This window comes from Microtus ochrogaster, unplaced genomic scaffold, assembly GCF_000317375.1.
Source record: "Microtus ochrogaster isolate Prairie Vole_2 unplaced genomic scaffold, MicOch1.0 UNK81, whole genome shotgun sequence".
NCBI classification, from domain to species: Eukaryota; Metazoa; Chordata; class Mammalia; order Rodentia; family Cricetidae; genus Microtus; species Microtus ochrogaster.
Window position 1 is genome coordinate 440,315 of NW_004949179.1, and position 13,740 is coordinate 454,054.

At 47.4% G+C, this 13,740-nt stretch overlaps 1 protein-coding gene across 1 annotated transcript in view; it reads left to right on the plus strand.

The window, feature by feature from the left end:
• Sugp1 (SURP and G-patch domain containing 1) overlaps window positions 1–13,740 on the plus strand; it is a 32,110-nt gene that overhangs the window by 8,304 nt on the left and 10,066 nt on the right. The window contains exons 3-8 of the mRNA XM_005370524.2: window positions 1,693–1,793; window positions 4,312–4,536; window positions 8,125–8,248; window positions 8,578–8,678; window positions 9,332–9,455; window positions 12,489–12,850. Coding sequence (XP_005370581.1) covers window positions 1,693–1,793; window positions 4,312–4,536; window positions 8,125–8,248; window positions 8,578–8,678; window positions 9,332–9,455; window positions 12,489–12,850 — 1,037 coding nt within the window. The remainder of the gene's footprint in view (window positions 1–1,692; window positions 1,794–4,311; window positions 4,537–8,124; window positions 8,249–8,577; window positions 8,679–9,331; window positions 9,456–12,488; window positions 12,851–13,740) is intronic.

A 13,740-nucleotide genomic window follows, 5' to 3' on the forward strand; every position in this document is an offset into this window, starting at 1 on the left:
GTCTGTGTGTACGTCTGCAGGCCAGAAGAGGGCACCAGACCTCATTACAGATGGTTGTGAGCCACCATGTGGTTGCCGGGAATTGAACTCAGGACCTCTGGAAGAGCAAGCACTGCTCTTAACCTCTGAGCCAGCTCTCCAGCCCTTAGGGTGCTTTTCTAACAGCTGATTGTTACAACTTACAAACGCTAAGCTTCAGTTCTCTTCATCCTGAGATGGCAGTTCATTATTTCCTTCTGGGCTCAGGTCTTCCTGCTGCCTAAGCCTCCCAAGAAGCAGGATCACAAGGTACAGCTGTTGCACCTGTCTAAAGAAGAGGCAGAAAGCTGGGTTGATGGTGGCTCACGCCTTTAATCCAAGCACTCAAGAGGCAGAGGCATGTGGATCTCTGTGAGTTCGAGGCCAGCCTGGTCTATAAGAGCTAATTCCAGGACAGGCTCCAAAGCCACAGGAAAACCCTGTCTTGAAAAGAAAAAAAAAAAAGACACAGAAAAGTTTTGTTGGTGTTTTTGTTGGTTTGTTTGCTAGGTAGATGTTTCTGCATGAAATCCCAGCACTCAGGCGACTGAGACAGGGAGACTACAGAATGACACAGTCTCAAACAACAATAAGGAGCAAGCTACTACAGCACAATATATAGCAGATGCCTTCAGTTCTCACCAGGCATTCGCTGTGGGTGCTCCCTGTGATTGTGTGACCTATCGAAGTTTCTGACAGAGTGTGCATATGTGGGCCATACACACTAATGCCAGTTACAAATTGTACAAATCCCAGCTTCGAAGAAGGAGAAAAGAGGTCTTTGCACATTGATGGCCATCCTGGGCTATATAGTGAGTTCTAGGCCCACCCAGAATAGTGAGACACAGTTTTAAGGGGGAAAACAGTCAGGTTTGGTGGTAGTTACCTGCAGTCTTTGTATTTGGAGATACAGTTGGGAAGATAAGGAGTCAAAGGCCAGCCATGCCCCTGTCACAAAAGCAAACAAAACCACAAAACTGGGCATGGTTGTGCACACCTTTTTTTGCTTTTTGTTTTTTCTTTTTGAGACAGGGTTTCTCAGTAGCTATGGAGCCAGTCCTGGAACTTGCTCTGCAGACCAGGCTGGCCTCAAACTCACAGAGATCCACCTGCCTCTGCTTCCTGAGTGCTGAGATTAAAGGCGTGCGCCACCACCGCCCACCTTGGTATACACCTTGGTATATAATCCCAGCACTCAAGAGGCAGAGTCAGGTGGATCCCTGAATTTGAGGCCAACTTGGTCTACAGAGGGAGTTCCAGGACAGTAGGGCTGTTAGACAAAGAGACCTTGTCTCAAAAAAACTAAAGTCATAAGATGCACGCACTTCCTGCTTTAGAGTTAGCTATAATACATGATGAACAATAAGCCAGGTTGTAATTAATCCAGTAGGACATATGCCGTGCGGAAAAAGACCACAGGGCTGGAATTCAAGCCAAGATAACCCAAATGTATGCATTCTTATTTTCACCAAGGCAAAAGTGGTGTCGGTCTACTATATACATGAGTGCTCCCTGCACATAACCATTGTCCCCCAACATCTTTGGGGCTGCAGTCTGGCTCTCTTCAGCAGAAGAACACGCTATGGGTGTAGGGCCAGGAATGTCAGTGCACTAGCCCTGTCCTTGGCACTCTGTTTCCTCTACAGCTCACTCTCATCCATGCTTTGGTTCTAGAATTGCCAATGCACATAACTCCTGTATCTCCAACAAGTTTGCCAACGATGGCAGCTTCTTGCAGCAGTTTCTGAAGTTGCAGAAGGCACAGGCGAGCACAGGTGAGTACAGCCAGCCCTCTCACCCCAGCTTCTGTCCCCCAGGTTCCCTGGAACATTACAGGGATGACAGGTCCATTAAGTGTCCTCAATCTTCTCCTGTGGGATGGCAGACAGGTTTCTGCATGTCGCATAATGGGCCTAGAGGGTCCCCAGTGGGGTGAGGGTCATTTGTACTCCAGCATCAGGCCTGCTGTGGATGGTGCAGGACCAAGGAGGCATCCTGGAAATGACCAAGTCACCTAACAATTCACAGGAGTTTATTGAGTGCCATCTCTAGCCAGTGCTTCCTGCACTTGGCACCATACAGGCCACTGCCTTGCCCTATCGCTCATCTTTCTTCATAATAGCCTAGGCAGAAGATCCTTGTCACCCTGCTGCCATATGTCTCTTTGAAAGTCGACAAAACTTCTATCTCGTACCTGAATCCATAGGCTTGGTATCCCATTGTTTTTACTTCTGATCTTTTTGTTTGTTTTTCTTTTTCTTTTTTTTTCTTTTTAGTGATTTATTTCTTTTTATTTCACACACATTGGTGGTTTGTCTGCATGCATGTCTGTGTGAAAGTGTCAGATCCCCTGGAACTACAGACAGTTATGAGCTGCCATGTGGGTGCTGGGAATTGAACCTGGGTCCCTTGGAAGAACAGCCAGTGCTCTTAGCTGCTGAGCCATTTCTTCAGCCCCTGTTTTTATTTTTCAAGACAGGGTCTCTCTGTGTGGCCATGGCTGTCCTGAAACTCACTCTGTAGATCAGGCTGATCTTGATCTCAGATCAGCCTGCCTCTGCCTCCAGAGTGCTAGAATTAAAGAAATGAGCCACTAACGCCCTGCCTTCTGATTTCTTTTTTTAAATTGCTCTTAAGAGCACTTGCTGCCCTTGCAGAGGACCAAAGTTCATTTCCCAGCACCACAATGGTGGCCCACAACCATTTAGGCTCCAGGGGATCTAACACTCTCTTATCTTGGGGATAACAGACAAGCACATGGTTCATAGATATGTGGCAGACAAAACACTCAAACATATAAAAAAATCTGAAATAAATAGATAACAATAGCAAAAAAGGCAAATCTCAATATGTTAGCCTTACTTACTTACTATGTAGCCCAGGCTCAACTTAGACTTAAAAAGATGTCCTGGCCTCTACCTCCTGACTGCTGGGATAAAAGGTGCACTGCCTGGCATTTTTCGTTTCATTAAGACTTTTAGATTTGATTTTTAATTCATATTTATGTGGGCTTGTAAGAGTTCACGTGCATCTTGTGGTTGTAGAAGCCCTTGGAAGCCAGAGGATCACTGATATGAATATTGGGAACTGAACCCAGGTTCTCTACAAGATCAATCAGTGCTCTTAACTGCTGGGCTATCCCTCAAGCTCCTGATCTTTTTTTTGGTCCAAGACAGGGTTTCTCTGTAGCTTAGGAGTCTGTCCTGGAACTCACTCTGTAGACCAGGCTGGCCTTGAACTCACAGAGCCTGTCTACCTCCTGAGTGCTGGATTAAAGGTGCACAGCAGCAGCAGCACCGGCGTGTCTGACAGTCTTGGTCGTCTTGTTCTCAGCGGTGTGGTACTGTTTGTGTCTGGGGAGAGAGGGTTCTCTTTAGACTCAGAGGGTACCTACAAATCTCAGGCTGAGTTCAGCTTCTGAAGCCAGGAACCCCTGTTTTACACTTAGGAACTGAGGCTTTGGACAGTAAGCCAAAGTGTGGAGCCTCCAGTGCGGTAGTCCATGTGCCCAGTTGTGCTACAGTGCTGCTCCCCAAGGAGCTTGGTTCCCTGCCTTGTCGTGGGTTTAATTGTACCCATGGGATTATGACGATTATTTTGCAGTGCTGGGGATCAAACCTGGGTCCTTGTGCATGCTCAGCAAGTGCTTTGCCACACAGAAGAGCCCTGTTTTAGCTTTTCATTTTGAGACAAGACTTAGTTGCTCAGGCTGCCTTTGAACTCATTATGAACCCAGGCTGATCTTGAATTCCACCTTTCACCACTGTCTCAAAAGTTGCTGGGATTACAGGTCTTCAACCCCTGGTCCTGTCCACATGTGGGGTCTTAGGAGAAGGGCTATGTGTACCCTAGCATATCTTCCAGTTTGCCCCAGTGGGTGAAAATCCAGATATAAGGAAGCCACACAGCCCAATTGGAGCTCATTGTTACTGAAAGAGACTGTAAATCAGCCGTTTTCAGAGGACGACACATTGTTGAAGTCCTTTACCCTCAGGTTTAGGAGGCTGTGACCTGGAATCTCACTTACTGCTCTCCATTCTGGTTGTGGTGTACAGAGGCACATCCAGCAAGAGCTGCCACCTGCCAAGCCCTGGCATATCCTCTTGCAGCTCGATACCCTGAATGTCCTCTCTCCTGTGTCTCAGTCCACTTTCTCTGGCCTAGACAGGTCTAGTGCATCTGCACAGCCATGGCATGCTCGAAGATGACTATAGCCATGATGATACTTTCTGGGTGTGTCCACAGCACTGCCCTCTGCAGATCTCCAATGTGTGTTTTCTTGTATTGGCCCAGATATTCTCCCCAGTGCCCCTCCCAGCATGCCAACACCCAGCACCTTGAAGAGACCCCTCCTACTCAGCAAGCGGACAGGCCTGGGGCTGGGCAGTCCACTGGGCCCTGTGAAGAACTACTCACATGCCAAGCAGTTGCCTGTTGCACACCGCCCAAGCGTTTTCCAATCCCCTGATGATGATGATGATGAAGAAGAGGACTATGAGCAATGGCTGGAGATCAAAGGTAAATTGTGGGATGGCCCTGGCTCCTTCTACCACTGTCATGGCAGGTGTGGCCAGAGCCTGGCTCAAGGTGCTGTGATTGGGGTTTGAACAGAGTGAGTCATCCTGGGAAGTCTTGGCTGAGCCCTGCCAAGGACACTAGCCCCATTCTGAGAACAGTGTCACAGCTCATCATACAAGGTTCTCCTGGACAGGGCCTCATGTCAACTGAGGCAGAAGCTTCATGACTGTGTCTACATTTTGGGCCAGAGGGTCAGAATGTAAAGATTGGAGGATGTGCTCTCACATGGTGAAAGTAGTCTCTGGTTTCAGGCTGACAGTGGCATTCTCTTCTGGTGACTCAGCTCTGTATCATTCAGAACAAGGCTCTGTGACATCAGGACCGTGTCAGCCTGTTGTGAATGACGGTCACCAGAGTAGGTTGGAGGCATGCCTTCTTAGGTTTTAAGTCCTTGCCAATGCTATGTTAATGCCTCACAAGGGGTCCAGCTCATCTCCAGGCCTTAGCACCTGTTTTGGGCGTCAACTGATGTGGCCTTACACTTCTATACATAGTGATCAGGCGGGAGTCTTGCTGTGCATGTGAGAGGAAAGTAAAGCTCTAATGGCCAGACATCACTAACAGTGCAGTATTTTCTTTGCACTGTTGTTTTATGACATTCATAAAAGGACATGACAATACAGTGACTAACAGACTCAGCCTCAGGACTAGGCCAGGGAGAAATACAAAAGCAAGTTCCACCTGCCTCAAACAGGCAGCTAATCCAACTGTAAAGAGATAGTCTCAGGCTGGGGGTGTGGTTCAGTTGATAAAGTACTTGCCTAGCATGTGTAGATTCCCTGGGTTTCATTCCCAGCACTGCATAAACTGGGGTATAGTGATGCATGTCTGTCATCCTAGCATTCAGCAGGTTGAAGCAGAGGGATCAGGAATTTAAGGCTAGGCTTAAACTAGTCCAGGGTCAGCATGCTTAAAAAAACAACTAGCAGTGGTAGTGCACACCTTTAATCCCAGCCCTTGGGAGGCAGAGGCAGGCGGATCTCTGTCAGTTTGTGGCCAGCGTGGTCTTCAGAGTGAGTTCCAGAGCAGCCAAGGCTACACAGAGAAACCCTACTGGGGGACTGACACACACACAAACTTAACATTGTATCTCTGAGAGTGATTGAATGATTGAGCATGAAAAAGTGGTGTGCTAGTGCCCCAAAAGTAGGATGCAGTACACTTTCCCAACAACACAAACTCAGACCACTTGAAAATATGGCTGGTTGTGAGTGCATAAGGTTTAAGAGACTATGGGATCACCTACCGTCCATCAGAAACACCAGAGATCATGTCTAGAGTGCTTGGGAGCCAACTTCAAGACAATGAACTGAAGTCCACCCAGTGTCCGTTCAGAGTGTGTGATAGTTTTTTAAATGAGAATTATTAGAGCTAGAAAGATAGCTCAGTCAGGAAAGTGTGTGGTATCCTTGTGGCTCCTAAGTATGGAGACCCTAAGTTTGATCAAAAATCCCACACTGAAGAGGAAAAAGAAAATGCTGGATGTGGTGACACATTCTGTAAGCCAGTGCGAGGGATGTGGGGACAGGTAGAACTCCCTAGCCAGCCAACCTGGTGGACTTGGCAAGCTCCGGAGAGACCCTGAATCAGAAGTTAAAATTAAAAAAAGAAGGGCTGGAGAGATGGCTCAGCGGTTAATAGCATTGCCTGCTCTTCCAAAGGACCTGAGTTCAATTCCCAGCAACCACATGGTGGCTCACAACCATCTGTAATGAGGCCTGGTGCCCTCTTCTGGCCTACAGGCATACACACAGACAGAATATTGTATTGTATATGTAATAAATAAACAAACAAACAAACAAATAAATAAATATTTTTAAAAAATTAAAAAAGAAAAAGTTGGCAAGATGGCTCAGCAGTTAAGAGCACTTGCTACTCTTTTGGAGGACCCAAGTTTGTTTCCCAGTACCCACATGGTGTCTCACAACCATTTATAACAGCTGTATACATAGCACACAGGTACACATGTTGGCAAAACACTTAAAAACATAAAGCTGGCAGTGGTGATGCACGCCTTTATTTTTTTTTTTTCTTTTTAAAGATTCATGAATTATATATAGTGTTCTGCCTGCGTGTGTCCCTGCAGGCCAGAAGAGGGCGTCAGATTTCATTATAGATGGTTGTGAGCCATCGCATGGTTGCTGAGAATTGAACTCAGGTCCTCTGGAAGAACAACCAGTGCTCTTAACCACTGAGCCATCTCTCCAGCCCAATACATACCTTTACTTACTCCCAGCACTTGGGAGGCAGAGGCAGGTGGATCTCTTGAGTTCAAGGCTAGCCTGTTCTGCAGACCTTTCTAGGACAGCCAGGGCTACACAGAGAAACCTTGTCTCAACAAACAAACAACAACAAAAACCAAACATCAATAAAACATAAAATAAGGAAATCTTTAAAAAGACGAAGAAGAAAGGTAGACAGTTCTGAAGAATTACACTGAAGATTATGCTCTTGCCTCATTTTCACGTACACACACATCTATCTGCATTCATCTGCACCTGAATACACATACAAGAGAATTTGTCATCTTTTAAGAATGAAAAGGAGCATTCCAGGACAGGCTCCAAAACCACAGAGAAACCCTCTCTCGAAAAAAAAAAAAAAAAAAGAAGAATGAAAAGGAGCAGTTGGGGCAGGGGCTGGAGAGAGTACAGGCTGCTCTTCCAGAGGACCTAAGGTCAATTCCCAATTCCCAGCACCAACATGGCAGCTCACAACTGTCTATTACTCCAGTTCCAGGGTATCTGGCACCCTCACACAGACATACAGGTGGGCAAAACACCAGTGCTCATAAAATAAAAATAAAATCTAAAGAAAAGAAAAAAGGAACAGCTGGACATGGTGGTATGCACCTCTAATCCCAGCAGTCTAGAGACAGAGGGAGGCAGATCTCTGAGTTCAAGGCTAGCCTGGTCTACATATCTTTTCAGCACAGCTGGGGCTAAACAGAAACTAAAAATAAAATCCTGGGAGTGGGGTTTAGGGACCAAGAATGCAAAGGAACTGATAGTTTTTATATTGAAAACTGTCAAAAGATTTGAACTGTAGAGGCTGACAATGGTTAAGAGTACTAGCTACTCTTTACAGAGAATCTGGGTTTGATTCCCAGGACGTATATGGTGTCTCACAACTATAACACCAGTTCAGAAGATCTAACACCCTTTTCTGGCCTCTTCTGGGACTGTACACAAGTAGTGTGCACTTAAATACATGCAGGTAAAATACTCGTACATGAACACTCTTAAAAGTACTTAAAACAATTAATACATACACAGACTAGAGACTGTTTACACTTCTCAGTGTTGTCTTTTAGTCTGGAGATGAATCACTGCCAAAAGCTCTGACAACCTGTCCCCACCAGCTTGTCAGACTATAGAGACCAAGCTTTCTCCAGAGTCAAGTACAAGGCTGTCAGCAGTCGCCTGCATCTCCTCTCCTCTCCCCTTGTCATTGCGGTCTATAGAGAAAGTGTACCTAGTGACTGTTGGGTGTGTGAGTTGGAGCCATTTACTGACAGCCTCCTTAAAGTTTCACCCCCAGAGGGAGCCGAGACTCGGAGAGTGATAGAGAAGCTGGCCCGTTTTGTGGCGGAAGGAGGTCCTGAGCTAGAGAAAGTAGCTATGGAGGACTACAAGGATAACCCTGCCTTCACGTGAGTACCAGTACTAGTGCCATGCTGCTCACACATTTGCTATGGTCATGTATATGAGGGTGGAAACCTGTCTGGAGCTTGGGATAGAACCCAGGGCCTCTCATGTGCTAAGCAAAGGCTCTACTACTTACTGAACCACACCCCAACTCCAAAGGAGATTATTGTTGTTTGGAAGGGAGTGCTGGGGGTAGACTCCAGGGTTTCACTGTGCTGCTGAGCTGCACCCAACCTTGGTCACTTTCTATATGCTCTCCTGAGGACTCTGCATTTGAGCCTCAGCTTCATCCACCACTGAAACTCATTTCCAATGTTCCAAATCCCCTTTCCAGATTTTTACATGATAAGAATAGCAGGGAATTCCTGTACTACAGAAAGAAGGTAGCCGAGATCAGGAAGGAAGCCCAAAAGCCACAAGCAGCTGCTCAGAAAGGTAAGTGGTTGGAGGAGGAAGAAAAAGAGCACTGTGGGATGTGTCAGTCAAAACCTGTGCCCTCATGGGCAGTGGGAGTTGCTCTTGGGATGCATCAACACACCTGCTGGTCTCCAGGCCCAGCTGAATTCTGAGTACCAGGATTGGCTCTAAGATGTAGGACTATGACATGTCAGGTGCCTAATGGGGGCTGGGGTTCTGTCCAGATGCTCATTAGAACATGGAAATGGGCTAAGGGAGCATTCCATTGTCTTTCTGACAAGTTCTGGTTAGCTTTAGCTTTGTGTGCGCCCAAGCAGGTAGACTGGGGACAAACAGCAGGAGATGAATGGGATGGGTTTATGGGTCAGGGCTCTGGTGGACAGCAGGAGTCTGATGTGTGGAAACATGTTTGAATCACTGCAGACTTCTGCTTTGTCCTCTCCAGGAAAGGAGGGTGAGCCTCCCAGGGCCCTGTACTTTTGGGGTGGGGTGGGATTGTATAGTTGTGATATTTCTCTGGTTTTGGTCCCTATAATAATCTGATTCCCATTTGCCTGTCTCTCTTTGCACTGTTCCTAAGACAAGCCCCACTCGCTCCTGCGGGGCTCTTTAGCAGGAGTTAGGCTGTTGGGTGTGGTGAGTTGAGCTCAGTACTGACAGCCTGCTTAAAGTTTCACCCCCAGAGGATGAAGAGGCCAAGAACCTTGCAGAAAAGTTAGCCAGGTTCATAGCAGACGGGGGTCCTGAGGTGGAGACCATCGCCCTCCAGAACAACCGTGAGAATCAGGCCTTCAGGTAAGGCTCTGTGTGCACATGCAGACAGTAGACAGGTGGGAGGGAGGGTTTGTATTGGTTGGTGTGTCAGCAGAAGATCCTGATATCTCCTCTGGCTTGGAAGCAGAGAGCACTTGGGTCAGGGGCCAGACTGTGGCCCTCAGAGGGCCTCTGGTGGACACTTCTGAAGGCTCCTTCCAGAGTATCACCACTTAAAGGGACCAGGTGTTCAGAACGTTAGCCTGTGGTGGATGTTTTAAAGTCAGCTCCTTAGAAAGGCTCACCTTGGCCATGGCCCAGGCAGGTGAAGGTACAGGACTCCATGTGTAAGGATTTCTTTTTTTTCTTTTGTTTTTTATTTTGAGACAAGGTCTTACTGTTGTACCCTTGGCTGTACTGGAACTCACTGTGTAGACCAGGCTAGCCTAGAACTCAAGAGATTCTCCGGCCTCTACCTCCTGAGTGCTAGGATTAAAGGTGTATACCACCACACCAGGCTAGGCTGGGAGTTTCTGACTCCAGAGCTCATGGGTATGTTTTTGAGTGGTATCTGAGCAGGCATACTGGTCTCTTTCTCTAGCGTGTCTTACAGACAATCTAGCATTTATCTTGTTCTGTGACAGATGGCATTTGCTGGCTGGGGACAGGATGGGCTCGTGGCTCAGAAAGGTTTATATTGGATGTGTTCTTGGGATGCCTTTTATGATGAGGGAGCAGTAGGGAACAGGAGTCTTGAGGTATGAGGAGTAGGAACTAAAGAGGGCTGGATATTAGCGGACCCGCCCATGAGCTCATACTCAAGCCTGAGGTTTAGATTCTTTGTGCCATCTGCTCTGTGGTCTGGAGGGCAGTATGCTGTAGAGCTGAAAGGAACCAGCAGACTCTAGCTCTGTAGCATAGACATGCCCACAGGTCAACCTGATCCAGACAGTTCCTCAGTGAGACTCCCTTCCCAAATGATTCTAGATTGTGTCCAGTTGATAATGAAAACTAATCATCACACTTGAAAATGTGAAGTAGCCATGAAGCCCAGACTTGCCAGGTAGACAGGTGTCACTTCCCTGCATTCCTGCCCATCGCTGCTGGTCCCTGATGTGGCCAGCATACCTTGTGCATCCTGTAGCCTGGTTAAATACTTTGTAGCCTCAGTGATGGCACGCCTTTAATCCCAGAACTTTGGGGGCAGAGGCAGGCAGATATCTCTGTGAGTTTGAGCCCAGCCTAGTCTAGAGGGTTGCAGGACAGCCAGACTACACTGAGAAACCCTGTCTTCAAAAACCAAAAATGGGGGGGAAATGCTTTGAAAGTTGGATGTGATTGTGCAAGCTTTTATTTCCAACACTTAGGAGGGCAGAGGCAGGTGAATCTGTGAGTTTAGGCTAGCCATGGCTGCAGAGTGAGACCCTGTCTCAAACAAACAAAGGAAAAGACCCCTTTGTAGCCATGTGTCAGGAAGCCAAAGGCATGTTCTTTGGGCAAGCCAACACATTGCTAAGCTGAGCCCCAGAAAACATGTCAGATATGTCATCTGAAGTGATGATACAGCAGTAACAAACCAGCATTCAGGAGGCTGAAGCAGGAGGATCATTGGTGAGTTCAAAGTCAGCCTAGGCTATATAACAAGGATCTACCTCATAAAACAGAAATGTCAGTTATGATCTAGCATTCAACCTCTCAGAGACTAATGTCTGCACAGTTGCTGAAAGGCAGCCGGCCTCTTCTATGTGAGCCAGTTTCTGGCATGCTCAGTTCAGTTTTTGTTTTTTGGTGCTTTGTTTATTTACTTATTGGTTTTTTTTTTCAAGACAGGGTTTCTCTGTAGCTTTGGAGCCTGTTCTGTCTGGATCTAGCACTTGTAGACTAGGCTGGCCTCGAACTCACAGACATATGCCTGCCTCTCCCTCCTGAGTGCTGAGATTAAAGGCATGCCGTCTACATGGTCATTCTTATATAGTAACCCAGTAATACAAAGAAGATACCACCGAGTTGGCAGTTAGCAGACTTTTTCTAGCTTTTCCTAGGCCTCATGTGAACATACAGACTGAGTCTATGGGACTTCGTGAGAGGTTCTTGCTTATGCAGAAGGAAGCTTCAGTACCTGACCTGGTGCTGTCAGTTCCTGTGTCCTCTGATACACCACTAAGCATTTTGCAAGCCACATGCTGAAAATATTCAAAGTATATTCAAAAAATACTGCCTCGGTGCCATGTGTACAGACTACAGTCCTTCCCTGAACAGGAGAGGACAGCTTCACTTCCATTGTTTAAGGCATTCTCAGTCACTTGGAGCTGTTTTCTGCCCTCAGATGTATATGCATAGGCTCTATGCAAATCTACATTGTTTATGGGAGAGACTGAGCATCTGAGCACAGAGAGTTAGGTAGCAGCAGGCCTCAGGCAGCCCCTGGGGGACTAGGGCCCACAGCTCTCTTGTGGGGTACAGCCCCACTGGGATCAACCTCCAGGTTTATGGGTGCAGGTCCAGGTCCTCAATCCAGGACCAAGTCCCTTGTACTGTGTGTGTATGGATGAGTCTTTCTTGGTATTTGCCACATGAAACTGGGAACACTGGGTCAAGTCACTCCATTCTTCCCTGTCAGAGAAGCAGGCACTGGAGAAGAGCTGAGGTCTTTGTTGCCTCAGTCCTTCTGTATTCCCATCTGGCTCAGGAGAACGGATGAGCTTTCTGCCTTCAGCTTTCAGGGAATGAGTACTTCTGTACCCGAGCCACGTACTTACCTTCAAGATGGGGCTGGAACTCACTGTCAGCCCACAGGGTGCAATGGAGATATGGCTAAATTTGAAGGAAGGGTACCCAAGGTCTTCCAGCAGCTCAGAATTTTCTGATGTAAAGTGACTGATGGGCTGGGAGGTTCTGAGGGTGCCTATCACACCCCAGCATGAGCCTCTATTACTGAAGGAGGCCTGATACAGGCTTGCAATACTGGACAGTAACTCCAGCAACCCTGACTACATACAACCTGATCTGCTCTAACCCCAGTAAGGAAGGCCAGATCTCAACCCACCTGTGTTGTTCCCCTACTTTCCTTTGCAGTTTTCTCTATGATCCCAACAGCCAGGGATACAGATACTACCGGCAAAAGCTGGAGGAATTTCGGAAAGCCAAGGCAGGCTCTGCGGCCGCCCTCCCTGCTTCTGCTTCCAACCCCAGCTTACGGCGCAAATCAGCTCCTGAAACCCTGTCAGGAGCTGTGCCCCCCAACACTGCCTGCCCCACTCCAGTGGCCCCAGCACCTGCCATCAACCCCACTCCATCCATCCCCGGGAAGCCCAACACATCAGCTACTGTGAAGAGGAAGCGGAAGAGTCGATGGGGGCCTGAAGAGGACAAAGTGGAACTGCCACCTGCCGAACTGGCACAGAGGGACATAGATGCCTCACCTTCACCTCTGTCAGGTGGGCCATCCTGTCTTGTTGGTTCTAGGGGTCATTTCAGATCCTGGGCCACGATTTCACTCCTGTGACTGCATGCTCTGGGCTATTTGTTTGTAGACATGCATGTAGTAAAAGGCTGCTAGTTCATTTCCCTACCGCCTAGCAGCTCAGAGCCGAAATAACCACACAGAAACTGTATTAATTAAATCACTGCTTGGACCATTAACTCTGACTTTTTATTGGCTAACTCTTACATGTCAATTTAGCCCGTTTCTATTACTAATTTATTTCATTATTAATGCTGAGTGTCAAACCCAGGGCCTTCAGCATGCTGGGCTGCCTCTGAGCTACAGCTCCAGCCCTCTGAGTTCTGAGATGATGGGTGTAAACCACCATGACTAGCTTCCATTCTTTTTGTTTTTTCATATTTACCTGCATGTATGTCTGTACACTACATGTATGTGGTGCCCACAGAGACCAGAAGAAGGTATTGGGTCCCTGGGACTGCAGCTGTAGGTGGTTGGGAACCATCATGTGGGTACTGGGAATCAAACCAAGGTCCTGGAAGGTCAACCAGTGTTCTTCACTGCTGAACCATCTTTCCAGCTCTCCATTGTTTTTTGAGACAAAGTCTGTTGTAACCGAAGCTGGTCTCAAATCTTTATACTGTGATCAAGGTGTGATCTTCCTGCCTCCACCTCCCAGTGCTGGTACGATGTGTTTGCCACTGTGACTGGGGTGGGTTTCTGTCTGTGAGACTGTCTTCTATATATATCAAGTCTGATATCTCTTTGCAGTTTGCACTGGTTTCTCTGTCTCTGTCTCTGTCTGTCTGTCTGTCTGTCTGTCTGTCTGTCTGTCTCTCTCTCTCTGTGTGTGTGTGTGTGTGTGTGTGTGTGTGTGTGTGTGTG